General features: G+C 45.6%; 1 protein-coding gene across 5 annotated transcripts in view; it reads left to right on the forward strand.

Moving 5' to 3' along the window:
• The window catches only part of PLEKHG4 (pleckstrin homology and RhoGEF domain containing G4), a 100,043-nt gene that overhangs the window by 20,972 nt on the left and 59,643 nt on the right, over nucleotides 1-19,428 (forward strand). For all 5 annotated transcript variants that reach the window (XM_041126013.1, XM_041126015.1, XM_041126016.1 and 2 more), the window contains exons 2-4: nucleotides 1,867-2,064; nucleotides 9,169-11,332; nucleotides 16,483-16,698. In XM_041126013.1, the coding sequence (XP_040981947.1) occupies nucleotides 1,867-2,064; nucleotides 9,169-11,332; nucleotides 16,483-16,698 (2,578 nt within the window). The remainder of the gene's footprint in view (nucleotides 1-1,866; nucleotides 2,065-9,168; nucleotides 11,333-16,482; nucleotides 16,699-19,428) is intronic.

The following is a 19,428-nucleotide window of genomic DNA, read 5'->3' on the forward strand; positions in this document are numbered from 1 at the left end:
GGTTAAATGCTTTGTCCTAGCATTCAACGCTTGGAAGTGTGCACATAGGGCTCCTGCTTTTTGAGTCCTTGGGTTAAGAATTTGAAAAATAGCTCCTTAACCTCTGTTTATCTGGTTGCATTGACCTTGAGGGGTATTGCAGGAGGCAGCTGGTCTCTCAGAAGAGTTGCAAACGCCTCAGGAGCCTGCTGCCATTTAGCCTTGCTTGTTGCTGACATCAGGAGAAACAGTAATGAAGCAGTGCCGTGTCACGGGCAGTGTGTGGTTTGCCTGTCACCTGCGTTCTGCCAGCTTGATGCAGGCAGGGATTGTGGAGGCATTGCCTGGGCGTTCTAATCTCTCCTGTGCAGTCCTGCAGGCTGACCTACAGGAAGGCTTTACAACAGAGCAGTGAGTTTATATTGTGCTTAAAACACCCAACCCTCTAAAGGAGGAATTTAAAGATCATTTTGCTGCGCAAGATGGGAAGGCTTGTGTGAGGAGCATCACCTCTGCTCTGCCTGCAGGTCAGTTCAGGCTTGCTCTGAGACTGTTGGGTTTTCTCAAGCCAGTGGAGGTATCTGGAGTGATGAACATGTGCTCCCTTGGAGTGGAAGAAGCAAAATGGTTTGCTTCCTTCTGACCCCTTCATCCTACTGTTTCCCGGTAGCAGTGTAAGCTGGTGTGGCACTGCTTTGTTTAACTTTCTCTCCCAATCTTGCTGTGGGACTGAGGTATGTTTTCAGGCATGTCCATGCAGCTGTTCCTGTTCTGCAGAAGGCTGTAGGGCTTCTGGGCCAGTGGCTGAAATGCTTTTCTTGTTTCTAGTGAAGGGAGGTGGATTTGGATCAGATGAGGATCTGGCCAGACACCTGAGTAAACTTTCATTTGGTTTTGTGGCAAAACTCACTCCCCCTGGCTGTTAGCTAGCCAGAGGGTCCCCTCTAAAATAGAAAGGAAAGGAGGGTTCCTGATCCTGTCTCCAGATGTGTACAGATTTTTTTTTTTTTATTATTAGTTTTTGGCAAGCTCTCTTGACTTACACCCATGCAATAGATCAGAATTTGGCCTTTAGCACTGGAACTGGTCCTGACACTGTAGGCAGGCTCTGGCTGGCAGGCTCTCCAGAAAGCAGCTAGAAAAGTAGGGAAGGCATTGCCTCTGAACCCTGGACAGGAAATGGGCATCCTACGTATGGATGCGTGTGCTCAGGCACCAAAGGCCACCCTGTTCAGACGCAGTCTGTGGATCCTGTTGTGAGGCATCTCTCACCGCAGAAAATTCCTGGCTCCCAGAGTGAGCTTTTCATGAGAGGCAAACAGCCTTGAATAATGAGGAATCGCACTGGTGAGCAGCTTTCCCCAGTACCAAACAGCTCCAGTAGCTTATCCTGTGCAGGCTGAGGTGCTTCAGCCCAACTGTTGTCCGTGCAACTCCCCTTAGCCCACTGAAGAATATTAACACTGGGCTTTAATGTACCCAAGTGCTGGCCAGCATCTCCAGCCCTTGGTATCCGAAACATGGAACCCGCTGATCTGCCCACCCCATGAAACTCTCGCTCGCTCGCACGCACTCACGTGCTGTGGTAATGGTTTAATAGCAGCCCCACCCAGCACAGTCAGGAGAAGGACTTGCTGCGTAAGCAAAAGCTGGGAAATCTCGCCGCTGTGCACAGCACACTGCGAGCACTCTGCTCGCGTTTTGGGAGCGCTTTTTTGTGTTTACCTGGAGTCGGTGGTGCCAAAAGAAGCTAGAAAGGACAGCAGTTTGCTCCTTTGATCTTCTCTCTTCCTACGTTTGGAGATGGCTGTGCTCCTGGGCGTAGGGCTCATGAGGGCACTGGGGCGTATTGTGCCATGGTACTGCTAATGCTTTCTCTCTTGGCAGGACTCGGAGTCCCTGGATGGTTGCATTCAGAGTACGTTATCAGCACTCTACCCTCCGTTTGAGGCTACCGCAGCCACTGTTCTGTGCCAAGTTTTTGATGTGGTGGAGAAGACGTACCGTGGGGATGGACTGCGCTACCTCATAGACTTCCTGATTCCAGCCAAGCACATCCTGCAGTGCATTCAGCAGGATGCCTGTGTGAGTACATCATGCTTTCTAAGGCCTGCAAGGGCTTTCTTGGAGAGCTTTTTCTCCTCTCGTATGTAAAACGGCTGGCAAAAAGTGCTTGCGTGTGTATGGCAGCTTAGGTGGGAGGGCAGGCAGACAATTAGGAAACAGTGGAGAAATTGTTATTGAAGCTTAACTGTGCAGAGATCAGATGTGGAGTGGTGCCCTCAGCTTCCATAACCAGGAACACCGAACAGAAGGCTTAAGGGATTCAGCGGAAGAGGTTTAGCGGAGCGTTTGCTGGGTATGGCTGACTCGGGTGGCTTCTAACCCCAGCCATTCCCCGGCCCCGTGGATGAAGCTGTCGGGCTCTGCTGCTGGCAGAAGGACATGCAGGGCGAAATGCTGCCAGTCGGTGTTTTTCCCAGAACTCCGGCTCCCCTTTGATGGTTGCTGGAACGGTCACAAAGCTCAGTAGCCCCGAGGAGTCACGTTACATTTACTGCCAGAACGAGTCCAAGATTAATGTGCTTTAGTGTTGGGAGTCTAAAATGTTAGAAACGATGAGTCAAATACCTCCATCGCAAACTTGGCTCAAAGTCTGCAAGATAGAAGAAAACCCAACCAACCCCAACAACCTAAAGCTAGGGTTTGTTCTAGCCTTTTTGTCTCAGAACCTAGAGGGTGTGTGTGGCCAGGCTTTTGATAGAAATCCTCATGATGGAGGGCAAGGGACTTCTGGGAGGAGGAAAAATATTAAATAGAAGCTGAAATAGTCAGTTACTCATTTGTCTCAGGGAGGTGAAATGCTGGGGGGAAAGACCTATCACATACAATGGATCCACATAACCCCTGGGAGCTGGTCACCTTGCAAGTGTTTTGGTGCAGTGTTTGTCCTGCCGCATTGTCACCAGCCTCCTGCTTGGTGCCAGCTGCATATTTGTGAGCCCAAAAAGATACAAGGGTGCGCATAAGGATTTTGGGGAGCTGCTCTCTCTCACCCGGAGCACTCGAATAGGAGTTATTCCATTAGTATATCTAGCTGCAGTTTATAATTCGATGGCGCGTAGTGTGTTTTTCCCCTTTAAAGAAACAAAAGGCATTTAGTTTGGATGAACTGGTAATTACTGCAAGACATTTCACGGCCTTCCCCAAACCGCCTCCCTCACCAAAGGAGGCAAGGTAGTGATTTCCCCACTCCCTGAGATCTCGGCAGCTTCCAAGCGCTTGGCAGTACCCTGGGCAGGTGAGGTGGTGGAGGGGAGGGGAGGAAAGCAGCCCTCAGCTTGGTGGGTGCAGCCCTCAGCCCACCATGGCGGGCAGGGAGCTGGGCCCACATTGCTGCCCTCCCAAAGGGGAGGTGTTCGGGGCAGTGAACAGGCGACCCGGGTGCCAGTAAGGGGGTCTGCTGGGCACCGAGGGGGAGCTGTCCCTCCGGGGGCAGCTGGGCAGGGACCCACCACAGGCCATAGCTGCCCTGAGGGCGGAGGCCCCTGTGGCACAGGGGTGTGGTGGCAGGGAGGGTCTTGTGCTGCTCAGCAGCCAATGGGAGGACAGCTGATGCTGTGGCAGCCAATAGGAGCATGGGGCTGCCTTGATGGGCATGGTGGCCTTGGCTGAGCTGGGGGTTGTCGGAGCAGGAGGTGCTGAGGTGGTGGGCCCTGAGGAGGGAGAGGTGAGGGCAGTGGGCCCCGGGGGTCCCTGAGGAGGGAGAGGTGAGGGCAGTGGGCCCCGGGGGTCCCTGAGGAGGGAGAGGTGAGGGCGGTGGGCCCAGGGGTCCCTGAGGTGGGAGAAGTGAGGGTGGTGGGCCCTGAAGGAGCTCAGGGTGCTGGCAGCCCCCCAGGCTGGCCTGGAGCATGGGCCTAGGTGACATGGAGGCAAGGGGGCTGGTGGTGGCTGAGGCATTCTGTTTTAGGGGGAATCCAGTATGATGGGGCTGTCCTACACATGCAGCACTGTTTAGGGAGGTGGTGTGGGGCAGGAGCCATGCTTGGAGCCACCCTCCTGTCCCAGGCCCAGGAATGGGGGAGGGCTTGGGGCCTGCCCGGCACTCCCTGGCCTGCCCAGTAGCCACAAGGTGCAGGGCTGGTGGGACAGCCACTCCAGTGAGGGCTGTCCAGGGCTCAGCATTAGGTAGTGGGGGCTTTTGCTGAAGCGTGACATGTCTGGGAGAGTGGGCAGCAAGAGGCAGAGTGCAGGCACAGGCTTCTCAAAGAGCACAGCTGGATGCTTTGAACCTTTCTTCCTTGTGACCCTTTCTGGCCTTGACTCATGATTTTGTACTTTCAGAGTGGCAATACAGGGAGATCAAGGGAAGCTCTAGGTACCTTGTACTGTCTTTAGAGGTGGGCCCAGGCTATTCCATATTTTATTTAGAAGTTTGCTTGTTTGAATTTTTATTGCTGAAAGTTATTTCTTTCATTTGTTGTGGACTCTCTTTCTTCCCCAAACCTCCTTCTTTTGTCTTCAGTGTCTGAAATCACAGGACTATTTTTTGTTACTTGCTCTTTAACAGTTTTGTCTGTCTTTTAGAGAGTCTAAACAAAAGCAGTGTTTCCTCCTTAGTTTGTAGTTCAGCTGGTCCATGTGAGCTTTTCCTCCGGTGGGGAAAAAAAGTAACTCCTGTCTGAATAGCTACTGTAGGAAATCTTGAGGGTGCTAAATCTCTTTCTCAGCCTCTGCAGTGACAAAAGTGTAAGTGGCTTCATGAAGTATTAGACAGGGTCATAGGCTTCAGCCTGGCGTGTTAAAATCAGTAGCCTGTATGTGATCCCCAGGGTCTGGAGAGGGGTGTGTGGAGGGATGTGCCAAGGGGTCTGTCTCTGCTTAGCACAGAGTAAGAAACCAGGTTTTGCCCCTTGCCTTCAGATGACATCCTGAGCTAAATGGACTGTTGGTCTGTTCCAGCCCAGCCATCCCCATAGCTCTAGGAGCTACCACCTTTGTGGCATCTTTGTCATTGGTGCCCATCTCTTTCCTCAGAGGCAGCTTTATTCCTGGCTGCAACCACTGGGTGTAGAGTCTGTTCCTGGCATTCCTCTGACATGCCTGGTTTGGCTTGGTAGTGGTTGGACATGGGAAGAGCAAATGCTTGAGCCTCAAAGTGAAATGTTAAAACAACTGAAATAAGCCTCTTCACGTAATCTTCACTTTGAAGGTGCCTTTTGGAGCAGGAGCAACATGAGGATGCTCCACTTCTAAAGTTCTAAAACTCTGAAATGTTTAGGCTATTGAAAGACTTACATTCCTGCTTGGATGGTTACTCTAGCTCTTGCTACAGTTTAGACTGTGGCTTTGTAGGGTTTTTCAGGAACTTCAATGCATTCTGCATTTTGGTTTTGGTAATTTTATTGCTGAGTTTTCTTCCACCTGTCAGTCAGTAGGCAGACGGGTCATGTAAGTGGTGAGGTTGGGTTTTGGATTTCTTAAGGTGTGAATGGCACCCAAATAGGTTACTCTGCATGCAGGTTTTACCAGAAACTCTGTGTCAGGTAGGTACAGATGGAATTCAGCTTTATGTTTGTGCTACTGCTGATTGTGTCTCTCACTTTTCAGTCATATAAACTATTTATAATGGTTTGGAAACTGATCTTTTTTTTTGTCTGCCTTGTCTTCTCCTGGAAGGCCCTTGGTACAGATGGCCTTGATATACCTACTAGGATATACTCTAATGGCAGAAGAGGGGTTGATATGGTGTGGTGGAGGGTGCAATTGTATAGTGTCTTCTGGAAAACTGCAGATTGTTTTTGTTTAAAACCTTACATACAAAATACTTGGCTTGGGCACTTCTTTAGGAGATAAAAGCTCTATCGACTGAGGTGCTGTGTGAGTCTTGGGCTTGATGGAAAAGTCAGTGAAGTATGTATGGCCTGAGACTTGCTGAAGCCAGTAGCAACTTGTGCAAACTGTGTGCTGCAAGAGGAGGTCTTGGTTTGTTGAACCGTGCTGTGCTGTGTAAGAAAGGACCTAGCTGGCAGAGGCATCTGTGTCTTGCAGATCAGAAAGCATGAGAACATAAGACTGCAAAGCTTAGCTCCTCGTGCCTTTGAGGGAAGTACAACCAACTGTGTGTTAGGCTATAGAGCTTTTTAATTCTAACTTAATAGAAAGACAAAAAAAAGGGAGGTGGGTCTACTCTGAGCTCAAGGTTAGAATATAAAGGTAATACTAATATGACCCTTCAAACAAATGAAAACTAAAGTAAGATTCAGTTTAGTGACAGAGCATGTAGGTACAACAAGGCAGTTGCACTGAGTGAACAGAAATAAAACTGCCATGACTATGGAATTGACTATGTCGAAGAAAAGGGACTGGCTGGTCTCCATCCTGGAATATGGAAGAAGTTACCATGTAATGCCAAATGTCTGATAACAGGGATTTTTATTGAATCTGTTAAGTCAGGGCTAGTAACAAAACACAGAGAACAAGCTGAGCGTACAACAATATGCACTGAGCAAGGACTGAATTAACTGACCCATTAAAAACTGGATAACATTTTTTCATGTGGTTTGCTCCATGGCAAGTAGTATAAGACTAGCCTTTTTCATAAACCAGCTTGTTCCAGAGAGAAAAGTTTTGTTGTCTGATCTCTTCCATAAAGGATTTATTATGGAGTCATATGGAAAATTAGTTACTGTGTCAAAGGGAAGGAGGTTTATGCAAGTATTGCAAGATGGGTAAAAAACTAGTGAAAGAGAGGGTGTTTGTACTGTAGTGAAAACTGAGATGGAGGCAGGAGTCATGAGGCACACATTACTTCTCATCCATGACCTTGGCATAAAGAGTATGCATATGACAGATATTTGTGATGAAACCAGTCTGGGAGACATGAGCAATAACCTAAAGGAGGAAGAGGAGGGTGATAAAAGTGTTCCACAAAATGAGCTCTAAAACTTTGTACTTAAGTTTTTATAATGGTAGACTCAGAGGGCAAGCATGTGCCTCCACAAAGTAACAGGCAGAATTTCTGTTGTGAATTGGGGTTCATCAATTTGGAAAGAAAAACCAGCAGGTGACTGGATTACCGTAGGGGCATGGCTGGAAGACAAGTGTCATCTTAGCTTTAAGAGATACTTCTAGCACAGTTAGGAATTGTTGGTGCCATTGTATGCAGTGTTTTGCAATGCTTTGCACAATGAAAAAGTGGAACAAAGAAATGTGGTTTTTAAAAAAAAAAAAAAACAAAAAAACCAAAAACATCACCAAGGAGGCACTTCAGGCAGGCCTAAGAGATGATCAAGGGAGATGTGCTAAGGTGATGTGACATGGCTTAATAATTTCAAGCCATGGGAACACATCCAGAGAATAAGCTCCAGGGTTGAGGAGAAGGAATTATTGAATCTGAAGGATGCTTTGGGCTTTCAAGCCTCTTGAACAACCTTGCATCAGGTGCAGTGAGGATAAGAAACCTGGCTGGGCTAAAGGTAAAGCTTGATGAACATAGGAAAGAAATTACTTCATGCCATTACCTGTTGTTTCAAGGTGTGTGGTGATCCAGGAGGTTCCTTGCAGTTCTGTGGTTTCTCTGCTATATGGCAAAATATTTGAATTAAAGTATTTTTTTCTTTCATCTGTCTGGCCTGCAGAATACAGCATTTTTATAAGTTGCTTTCTCTGTCAAGACTTCCATGTGACCATGTAAAAGAAACAAGATAAAATGTCTAAAGTCTTATTGCTGCCAATACGAAAGTCTTTGGGCTTTCAGATGACAGCTTTCTAATTTAAGTATTGCATCCGATACAGGTGAATCCTATCTAAACCCTTGTGACAGAGAAAGATTAAATTAATCATGAAACTGATGGCTTATGTCATGGCTCAATTTAAATCTTACTTAACCCAAACAGAATCAAGTTCAAAGCAGTGATTTTATTTTTTGAAGTTGTAATAAAGCTGTAAATAATTGAGCCAAGTCAGTTCAGCCATGAAACTTCAGTTCTTTTAACTTGATTGGGATTTGTCTGAGACTTGTCCTGAGTGCTGCTATGTTTTGGGAATGAGGAAATCCCTGGTAAGTGTAGTTCCTTGCAGCTTGATGATGGGACTTACTGCCTTCTTCCTCTGTGGTTCTGCTATGCTTTCCTCATTTGCTGCCTCCTTTCTCCTGCTTTTTCTTTGCAGTATCTCCTTCTGTTCACTGGTAGGTTGCAGTCATCCCTTGCTGCTGCATTCCATGTAACTTGTCTCCACCTGTCTTGCATAGGCTCTTGATAGCACCAGGTGAGTGATGCTTTTTACCTGGTTCCATGCTCTTCAATTTTGCTTAACCAACATTAGGTGGAACATGCTGCATACTCCAGCAGAGCACATTAGGGAATAAAAACAAGTCCTCAGACAGACCTTGGCATTTTCATTCTACCTTCCCTCATCAGCAAAGCTTTTCATTACCTCCCTTGCAGCAGACCTCAGTCTAAAGACCTAACACTACTTCACCTGAGAAATAGATTTTGCGGTGCCAGGCTGACTAGCGGCATCCTGTGCAGTGAGATTTCTGCATCTACAGCCTCCTTTTGGCAGGTTGGTATTGAGTGTACCTGGTGCAACCTAGAGCTCACTGGATGCTTTGGAAATTATGTGTATTATTTGCCACCTTCTCTGTTAAGGCTGTGGATCGTCTTTAGTTGAGGACGGTGGGTTTTATCCATGCATTGTAAGCAGACTGCTGTCTGCCCATGTTTCTCTAATGGCACTTGGTTAGGGATGCTGTATGGTCTGAATTTTCGCTTTCTTAGTCAGTCCAGTTGGTCCTAATGAGTCAGAAATGAGGAAGAGACAGGGTCTCCTGGCTTGAGCACTGGGAGGTGAGAACTCCTGATTTCTCTACGCTGGGGTTCTGGGGCTTAGACCTCTGTCTGTCTGTGCTGACCCAGCTTTAAAACAGGGCTGAGACTTCTGGCAGCTGGTTGGCTCATATTCAGATTTTGAAATGCTGGTGATTTGTGTTGGTACCTTTTCTTGTTTCTGCTTTTTAAAGAGAAGACCTCAGTATGGAAAACTCCCCGACACTAATAACCAAAGACCCTAAATTCAAGTGTTCTATTGCTACAGCTGTGAAAGAGAAGCATTGATCTCTCTTGTCCAAAACCTTGAGCTGAGATCTGTTCCTGATGCTGAAAACACTTTCTCTTTTCTCCATAGGTTCAGTACTGTGGCTTGCTGTTTCGCCATGAGGGCTGGCCCCTATGTATTCATGAGAAGATTGTAGTCCAGCTGGCTTCCATTGACTGGCGAATCTTGAAGCCTGGTGACTTCTACCTGCAGGTGGTCCCCTATCTGAAGAAGTCTCCACGAATTGTATTGAAATGTTTGGCAAAAGACAAGCATAATGTAGAGGAAGTTGTGATTCCAGAAGTTTCTTATACCTCTATTTTTACTCTGGAATGGTTGAGTACTTTCAATGGAGAGCGAATGGGTATAGCACTGGAAAATTGTTTACTAACCACTGATGATGAAATATTTCGCATCCCCTGGGATAAAGTGGTTAATCCTGAATTTATAAATAAACCAAAAATAATTGAAAACAATATAATCTCACCAGAAATAGCAGAGGAACGTTCAATTTTGTGCCTCCCCATGGACCATGCTGAGTCCAGTTCACCAGACCTAGGATCTCAGTATCTACAGGAACAAAGTCCAAATCGAAACAACCTGGTCACTAGCAGCACAGCTCCTCAGTTAAGTGAAGCTCTTGTCAATGGTGTCTGTACAAGTCCTGTGCCTCAAGAAAACTTGAAAAGTGAACTTGAAGGGGAGTATGTTGAGCTGACCGAAGTTTCATTGCCCAGGTTTGGGCCACAGACAGGCTCTTTAACCCAATCACTAGCTTTAAATTATCTAACTCAGCCCAGAACACGAGCGAATGTGTCTAAAAGCAAGCACAGGTTTATTGTCATTCAAGACAGTACCTACTCCAAGAACTTAATTCAGTCAGCACTTATGCAGAAGGAGCACTGTCAAATGGACACTCTGAGGACTTCTTCTACGGAAGTTCTCAAAAATGTAATTCCATTGGAAAGCAACAAAATGATGGCACATGGAGAAGTGTATCCAGAAGGTCAGCTGATATCAGGTGGTCCTGGAAACATGGGGAATAGCTTTCCTATGGCTGAGTCTCCTGCCTGCAGTGCAGAAGATTCATCTGCAGAGCAGGAGACCCGCAGCGAACACTCAATCGACTGGCGATACGCACTGTGCAGCTACAGCGACGTGTGTGCTGGAGATGGTGTCAACTGTAAAGCACAAATGCCTGGTGCTCCTGGAAACATGGAACAAGAAAGTGATGGTCCTAGCAGAAGTCCTGGTGTTGAAACATCAGAGCAGAGCCCAGAAACAATTCTAGATGCTACTGCTGCTAAAGAGGATGCGATACTGAGAGTACATGGAGAACCACTGACCGAGGGTCAAAATGAGGTGACAGAGATGGATGCTTCTCCTGTGTCTGTCCTAGGGCCTTTGGGACCACACTGCATACTGAAGGAAGGTTCTGATATTTCTTGCCAGAGTGTCAGTGAAAGTGGCACACCAGTCCAGGCCACTACATTGCTTATCATGCCTGAGAGTTCAGATGTAGGTGTGGAGAGAGGCTCTCCTTCAGGGAATGCAGCAGATGTAGGAGCAGTCGGTGCTTGCTGCAGTGATCAGGAGGCAAATCTTAGTTCTCCATTAAGTCCTCCAGAACAGAACCAAGGAGAAGTAGATGAATTTGAGCTGGGAAGAAGGGACAGCCCAGAGGAAGTCAAAGAGATTGAACAAATATTGACTGTAAGTGAGAATCAGACTAGTCATAGTCACTGTTCTGTCAAAGCTCCTACAAAGGGTCTCTTGTCAGATGGTGAAGAGCAAGAGGTCTCTGCCTGTCAGCATAAGAAACCTGAAGAAGCCATACTACTCCAAACTGCTTTGTCAGCAGCGGGTGATCAGATGGCAGAACAATTAAATAACAGTGACTCTTTGATGGGCCCTGATGCGCAAGCAGAAGGCTCAAGTCAATTCAGAACCCAGAGGTCTGGAGAGAGGTGTGAGGAGCCACAAAGGAGGGTAGAAAACCAGGGCTGTAAAAATGAAGGGAACTCTGTGTTGAACCCAGAGCATGTTGCAGTAGAGGACTTGCAGGGAGGGGAGGAGAACCAGGAGAGTTTTTCTTACGGAGAAAAGTCAAAGACTATAGCCCTAAAAACACTGGAATCCATTGAAGAGGAACTGGAGGTTGGACCACTGTCCTCAGGACCTGCTGAGGGGCATACAGAGCCCACCACTCTGCACTCCCACAAAGAGGCAGCTTCTAGGGCATCATCTTCTAAAGGTACAGCAATTGGATGTTTGTGTGTTTATCTGTGTGATAACATGGATTGAAAGCAAAGTCCTCAAGAGGTACTGCTGACAAGTACGTCTGCTAGGGAAGCTTTGGGGTAATAGTACAAACTACAGGAAAGTGATTAAGTTGTCATTTTTGTGGCTTGAAGTTAGCTTCCTCTTCACAGGTGAGTTTATTATAGGTATTTTGTTTAACAGTTCTTTGCAAATTTACATCAGTACAGATCAAAGTTCCAGTGTAAGAGACTTAATTTCTGTTAATCTGATTGCTGGTGATCTCCACCCGTTACATTCATCATGTGCACATTACGGATGCATGCAATAGGAATGCATGAGGAGAGAATGTCTAACTGTACAAGTCTTTCATAGTTGAAAATTGGCTTTAGGAAGATAATTGTGGCAAGAGGAAGCAGCAGTGGATGCCACAGTAAAATACTAGCTGTGTAACATGACCTAAAGATTAACGAATGTGTGTGCTGGTAACTGATGTAAGAAGCAAACTGCAGAGTTGAGGGATTCCCCCCCCCCCCTCTTCCCTCCCTTCCCCTCTGGCATGCTTTCTTTGGCTTGGTTATATTTCAAGTAGGAGCTGTTTAACTTGAGTGGGAGAGCATAGAGAAATTAAGCATCTAACTCTAACTCAAATGATATGTGTGAGCAGGTATTGCCCAGACTTCTTGATGCCCAGGTTTCCTGTGCTGGAGCTGTGCTCCTTCAGAAGGAATTGAACAGGCAATCCAGGTCTCTCTGCCTTTTGCACCAGACTGTAGGCAGGTAGCGTGCGACTGCATGGACATGATGTTGGCTTTGCCGAGCTCTGCTGAGTCTGGAAAGCTGTAGCTAGATATGCAGATCACATTGAGGAGCGTGTGTGTGGCGGGGGCGGGTGAAACGTGCCATTCCAGTTCAGCAGCTCTTGTTCCCTGAGACCCCTGGCTAGGAAAATTACCTGGCTTGAAATATTAGAGTGTGGACTCTTGAAAGAGTTGGAGGTACAGACCCACATTGCTGGAGCATGCCTGACCCTGTGGAGGAACAGATTCAGAGCCTACATCACTGCTGCAGCACTACTCCACTTGGCTGCAAACACAACTACTTTCTCAATTGTCCAAAAGTCACATTTTACCTGATGCCTTAGTGTGACCTCCTAATGGAGCTAAAGTGTCCATTGATTAAAATGAAATTTCTTTAACACCTGCACCAAAATATTTTACTTCCATAATTAGGCAAGCCCATGGTTGCCAGGCATTTTGATGCTTTTGGAGTGACAAGCATTTCTTTTCTGTGAAATGGAGGGGTCCGCTCAAAAGTTTCTGTTTCTGAAGTGCGCATCTCTCTGATCAGCTACCACCATGAGCAGAAATAAAGAGGTCACCTTCTGCCTATCTGTAGCTCTTCGGGGATGTATGCCAGTAAATCAACATGCCATGGGTATCCATTCCCCTGGCCAAGCTGAACCTGGCTTGACTTCATGTTTGCACAGGACCGAACCTCAGAAAACCTAGGCTGTGTTGAGTGCTGGGTATATGCTTTCCTCATGACTCTAGTGGCTTCTTGTTCAGTGTTCCCATATCTTCTGTCTAAAATTAGCCAGGTCCAGCTCGTGTATGAGATGGTAAGTGTGATGTTCTCACTGCTCCACAGGACGAGTCTTGGCTGCTGCTGTGGATTTCAGCAATGACGAACCCCTCTGGGGTATGTGTGGAGTTTGTTTTTAATGAAAGATAATTTAATTGTTTCTGGGGATTTGGCTGAAATAAGTGACATTCATGGCCCAATTCTGATGATGTTAAACTTTGGCATTGCAGTTAAAAAAAGCCCTGTTATCTCAGAGTTTGTAAAGCAACAGAAACAACCTAAATCACCAGGAACCGCCCCCCCCCCCCCCACCCAATGAACCAAAGTCTTTAAGGCACAGGGTAGCTCAAATATCCGTTAATGCCGGGAGTGTTTCTTAAACACTATAGCTGGAGCTATAATAAGCTTAATCCATTCAATTACATTTGATTGCTTTGAGATCCAAACAAGCCATCCCTTTATCTAGCCCCATTAAACCCTCAGAGATATAATAATAAGATAATTCAGAGATAAAATTACAAAGTGAAGCAAATGTCCTACACTCAGTCCTACAAATGGACTTTTCTCTTCCAGCCAGTCAGTCTGTAGGCAAGTTAAATTCTCTGTAACTGTGTCTTGTTGGGGTATTTTGCTACTATGATTGGAAACTGTGGGTATCTTGCCTAAACTATAAATAACAACAAAGCTTAAGCTTTACTGGGTCAGTTCAGATTTGCAGTTCACACCTTAGTAGTAGTGGGCAGATGCATGATTTGCTCTGTGTGAGGTGGAGGAGCTTGCTTGTTACGGCAGATGTCGTAGATGATGTCAAAATACATGTTCAGAACTGGGGCATCTGAGTTTGCTGTGTCTGCAGATTTTTCCTTGTCCCTTAACTCTCTCCCTTTCCTCCCACTCCCAGTGAGCTTGTTTTCTGCACAAATATGATCTAACTTAGATTTCAAGTCAAATGTGAATGATCTGTTTTGAATTTGTGGCTTAAAATTTCCATTTTGGTTCCATTCACAGATAATGTGACTGCTGTTTTTCACTAATGACTAACTTTAAGTGAAAGTGAATTTTGAAACTTTGAAGCTCTGGAAAGAATTTCTATATTTTGGGGTGGAAAATATCTTGATATTCAAGAAGTTGGCTGAAAAGCAACACTGGGGCATATTCAGCAGCACCTGTTAGGGCGTTCCTTTCCCGCTCCCTGTTACTATGTGATGTTAGCATAGATGATACTGGTGCTGGGGCAGTTTGCAGGAAAAATGCTAATGTTTCTTTGAAATGCACACAAGCAAATCCTCCTCTACCACTTCCTTAACCTCAGGGAAAGGTGGCACCTGCAAACATGGCAAATTCAGATGTTCCAGTTCTCAATTTGCTTTTTGATGTAATCCTCCGCGTTCTACAATTTCCGCTTTAGTAAGTGCCTCCACCCCAGATCGCAAGTAACAAACAGTGTGCTTGGGCCTGTTTGGAGAGAGGTGGGGTCTGCAGATCTGAATTGAGCCCGAGAAGCTTAGGGAAGAGGTTGGTTTGGGCAAGATGTGCATAGTCTGGAGGCTGCACAGCTCCAGTGAGGTTTCCCTGGGTCTGAAAAGTGGTCTGAGCAAAATGCTTCTGTCTGCTAGCTTTTGGGAGCTGCTACCTCATTCCTAAGAGATATCCAAGGCAGGGCTGCCATGTACGTTTATGTCTCTCTCTTGCCCTGGTATGGTACTTTCAATATAGCTATGTTCCCTTTCTTGTCGTCTTTAAATGCCACGTCTTGGTCCTCTTTGCAGGCTTTCTTCATTTAATGCAGATTCCTTTACTACAATCTGTGTAGTTCTGCTAATTGCCATGCCTTACAGCTCCTTGAGAAGATGATTGTATGATTCTATGTTCTCCTAGAAAGTCTATCAGCCTTTAATGTGAAACCTTTAGAGCACGACTTACATGACTCTGTGATCTTCAAGATACCCCATCTACGGGAGATCAGTGCCCCTCTAAAATGCTGCTTCAGGAAGATCTAGCAGCATTGTCCAAAGTGAATGACCTCTTGCATCACTGGAAAGTGGAGGCTGAGGTAGTACGAGGAACAGAACTGAGCTCTGACATGTCCCAGAACTGTGCAGAGCCCTGAAGCCATTGCAGCAGCTTACGTGGCCAAATGCAGCAGATGCCAAGCTGGGTCCCAGGGATGCTCCCTCAAGATGGGTGTTACCAAAGAGTAATGAGCAGCTACTCCATCACGGCCTCGATGGTGCAGAGCTCTGGAGCCCCTCCTAGTTTCTCCCCCCACTGTCGGTTAATTTTGCTCAGTGAGCCATGCTGCTCAGGGCACTTCTCGCACCCACTTTAGCAATTTTGAAAGTAGTTTGGGCTGAGCCTCAACCTGTAAATCTCCTTCGCTGCTAAAACTTGTATTGAAAGCCACTTCAAGGACTGCTTTGTTCCTGGTCCTGCTCTTTAATGAAGTATTGGAATCTGTTAGTAAATAAACTGAGTCAAGTGTCAGCGTTGTTGATGCAGCAGGAAGGTAGGATGGTTGAAGTCAATTTTAAATAGCAATTAAAACGTCTGACTTCATAGCAAGCAAATAAATACTCCACTCTTTTATTTTCCTAAAGAAAGGTTGATTTTTTTGTTGGTAGATATTGAAGTATCAGGATTTGCAGCGAAGTATAGCCTGTTCTTCAGTACATCTTTTTGCCAAACAGTGTAGCCTAGCTGTGCGCTTAGGATGCTAAAGATGTATTGTTGAAGACGTATTGTTGGCTTCTAATTCTTATAATGTTGGAAAATGGGGAATAATACTTCTTACACAATAGGTATTTTTTTTTTCTTCTCTCCAGCTACTTTTACATGAAAATTGAAGCTTGATAAAGCTAACGTTATTTTTCATGTAGTAAGCTAAGATATTTAATTTTAAAATTCACTGATTCTGATAACTTGTACTTTAGAGCTGAGGTGTCAGGCAAAGGAAGCATTTTCTGCAGTTCTCAAACAGAGCTGATTGGTGTAATCATCCTGTTCTTCAGGGTTTTAAAATGGGTTTCTGACTTTCACATTAACTGTTAATTAAAAAAGTCTGGATGAGCAGAACAAGGTCTCTTTGGCTAATTTCCAGCTGATTTGTTAGCCTCGAGTTGACTTTATATTTTCAGGAACTAATCTGAAAGTGGTGTTGGGGGAGTAATTCTGCTCTGATGGAGCAGCTCTCCCTGTCAGAAGTTGGTTTATCACTTCAGCATGCTGGAGCTGAGCCAGGAACTTGCACCACACCAGACTTTCAGGCTGTGAGCATACATGTACTGCTTGATATGTTACCTTTAAAAATGACTTTGACCACAGTAATCCTGATCTGATTGAGTTTTTGTAACTTGCAAACTTCACAATAAATTAGTTTATTTTTTTAGAATTATAGTAGTATTAATGTTATAACCAGTCTTGGAACATGCACGCTACCGGCACGAGGACTGGAGGAGCTGCAGAGTGCTGGGGCTGGGGGCATGTCCCTGCCCAATCTGGTACTTACCTGGGACCTTTTGGGTGGAGCTCTGCTCAGGCTTCTGACTGCTGCTTGTCTTACAGGGATGGTGTCAGAAGGGGCAGAGACGAGAAAAGAAGCAACTGGCACAGATGTGTTGAAACCAGTGAGTAAAGTCAGTGCTCTGGAGGAAACCTCAACAGCTATTACTCCCCCGACATCCCCAGCTTCTGGGGCTGCCTGGGGTGGTAGGTCTGCACCTACCATAGTCAAGGATGTAAATCCAGAAGTGCTCAGGAGTGGAGTTGCCTGCCTGCCTGGTGAGTAGCTGAGCCAGAATGTGTCTGGGAAGCGTGGTTTGTAGGAGGGCAAGGGAGATGAGCCTCTGTTTGCAGCGCTGCAGACCGGTGCCAATTCCATTTCTTTTGCCCCAAACCTCTCCAGAAGCAACACTTCTTGAAGCCTCTAAAGTTTCTGGATGGGAAAGACAGGAAGTAGAACTTCTCTCTCATGAAAGTAATGTTAACTTGCTCCCAGGAGTCTCAAAATGTTAGCCAAGCACGTATGAGTCAGAAATGCCAAATCTGTGGGCTCATACCAGTAGTTCAAAAAGAGAGGAGTGAGGGTGCAGCTAATGATGAGCTGGTGGGCCTGACATCAGACCTGGTTGAAACAATAGGAACTTGATTCACTTGGTAGGTAATTAAAGGATAGGAGTGTAGAAGATGCTATTTGACAGTGCTCTTGTAAAACCAGTTTTATTCTTGGTAATTAGAAGTTTGGTTGATTAAATGTAGCTGCCTAGATATAATAGATTTTTAGAAAACATTTGATTTCATGACACATAGTGTTGAAAGGAATATCCCAATGAAGTGTGGATGAGCAACGTGTGGGATAGTGTAGCTAAATAGCAGATGACAAAACTAGCTGTGAAGCGAGGACTTCCCAGAATTGTTCTGCCAAGATCAGTTGCAGGTCAAACGTTATTCTGTGTTTGCATCTGATACAGCAGCAAGTATCAAATTGCTGCAGATAAAACTTCTGCATGGGACAAATATTGGCAGAATGGTAAACAAAGCTGAGGCTGTTAGAGCAGCCAGGATTGCTTGGTGCACAGGGCCCACACAAGAGGCCTTTTGTGTTTAACCAAATATGAAGTAAAGCAGAGGAAGCAAGATCTACCTCTCCAGTGTGAAGCAGCCGTTTGGTAGCATCTGTGTAAGCAGCCCCTGGGGGCTTGCCTCCTTCCACAGCCAGTGGGAGGGTTGTCTAGTGTGGGGCAGGAAGATAGCTACATTCAATCAGCTCAGGAGCCGTGTATGATTTGAAAATTGGCCAGAGAGCAGAGGAGAGGTCAGGCAGACCTGTGCAGTGTGGAGAAATTGGGAAGGAGAGTAGAAAGGCAGCACAGCAATTTTGCACTTGGTGCTGGGGCTGCAAGACCAATTTTGACCTTAGATGTCAAAGGGGATGACTAGCCAGACTAAGAAAGTGATTTTACCTCTCTGTACTTGTTGGTGATGCCTCTCAAATAGTTTGGGCTGTTCTGATGCCTTTGTTCTAAAAGGAAATGGTGAATATTGGAGGTGGTGCAGAAAAGGGTGACAGCCCTTTCTTGTAAATGAATTGGATGCCTTATGGCAAGAGACTGGAAGGTTGTTTATCTCATAAGATGATTGAGAGTGAGGTGAAAACACCTTTGTGCAGGGAAAGAGGAAAGGGAAGTAAGACTTTTCCGGTCTTCTAGAAAAAGGTGAAATGAGAAACCCAGTGCAAGGCAGAGTTATGGTATATTCAAACATGTAACTTTGCTTTGGTAGGTAAACTGTTAAGAACAAGTTCCAAAGGAGGATTTCTGATCTTCTGATCTGCTGATCAAGTTGGACGTTTCAGGGTGTATACAACAGCCAAAAAATTACAGGGTTCGAGAGAGGGGTCTTTAAGAGAAGCTCATAGTCCGTGCTATTGTAGAAGCCTGACTATGTGATCTAGTGCTCTAGTTGTTTCCTCTGTCACAGATTCCTGTCATAATGTACAACTGTTAAACAAGGCAAATACATTTGAATATGGGATGAAGGGATATGCCCTTGAAATGCATTGAAGAAATAAGGTTTGGGTTTGATACCACTTCCAAAGGAGTTTTCACCAAAGGGAGGAATCAGGTTTTCTGTAGAAGCAGTATTGGATTTGACTGACACCTCTTCTCTTGCATGTCTCCTTTTGGATTTCAGTGGGCAATCCTTACACCTGAAGGAATGCACTCACCACTCAGTTAAATGCTTTATGTTAGACGTTGATAGTGATATAATAATTGCATTAGAAAGGTTAACTTTTATAATGAATAGTGAATGAGAGCTAATTAATAAACTAGTAGCTGATGGAATTAGGAAGAAATTTTCCTTTCAGAAGAGTTTCAATTCTGCATTCTGCTCTTGAATCATGTGGTTATGCCACTGTTGAAGACCTAGCCCTGGTGGCTGTGGTTGCTTTTTTGACCTGGTTAGGCAATTCCCAGGCTCTTATATGGAAGTTCAAGGTTTAATCAAGTTCTGGTGATGCCCAGCCTCCCTGATGGAGAAAAGATGTTGCTTCAGAGTAAGAAATTTTTTACTGAGCCTGGTTATTGAGCCATTTTTCTAGTAATTGGGTGCTTTGCTTTTTTTTTATTTGCTGATGATCCTGTTAGCTTATGAAACGAGGTATATTAATAAGGTTTTTTTAAATTTCTCTCCAGCTCTTTGATTATACAGTGCCCAGAATACCATATTTCAGGAGTAATAAAACTCCTCCTGAATCACACAGACGATGAAAGATTTTGTCCCTGCTGTTAGCAGGAGAAAGCCTGTGTCACAGTTCTGGTCCCTGGAGGGGAGAAAGCCCTGCTTCTAAATGATGCCCATCTGTGTCTGTGGCCCTTACTCAAGTCATGTCCTAGTGACAGATTGAGATCACACCAGGGCAGTTTTCTGTGCCTGTGGCTGTCCATCTGTATCTGTTTTACCTGTCAACTCACATGCTTGTCCCTGGGATGGGGAGAGAGGTGGTCCAGG

This window comes from Aquila chrysaetos, chromosome 9, assembly GCF_900496995.4.
Source record: "Aquila chrysaetos chrysaetos chromosome 9, bAquChr1.4, whole genome shotgun sequence".
NCBI classification, from domain to species: domain Eukaryota; kingdom Metazoa; phylum Chordata; class Aves; order Accipitriformes; family Accipitridae; genus Aquila; species Aquila chrysaetos.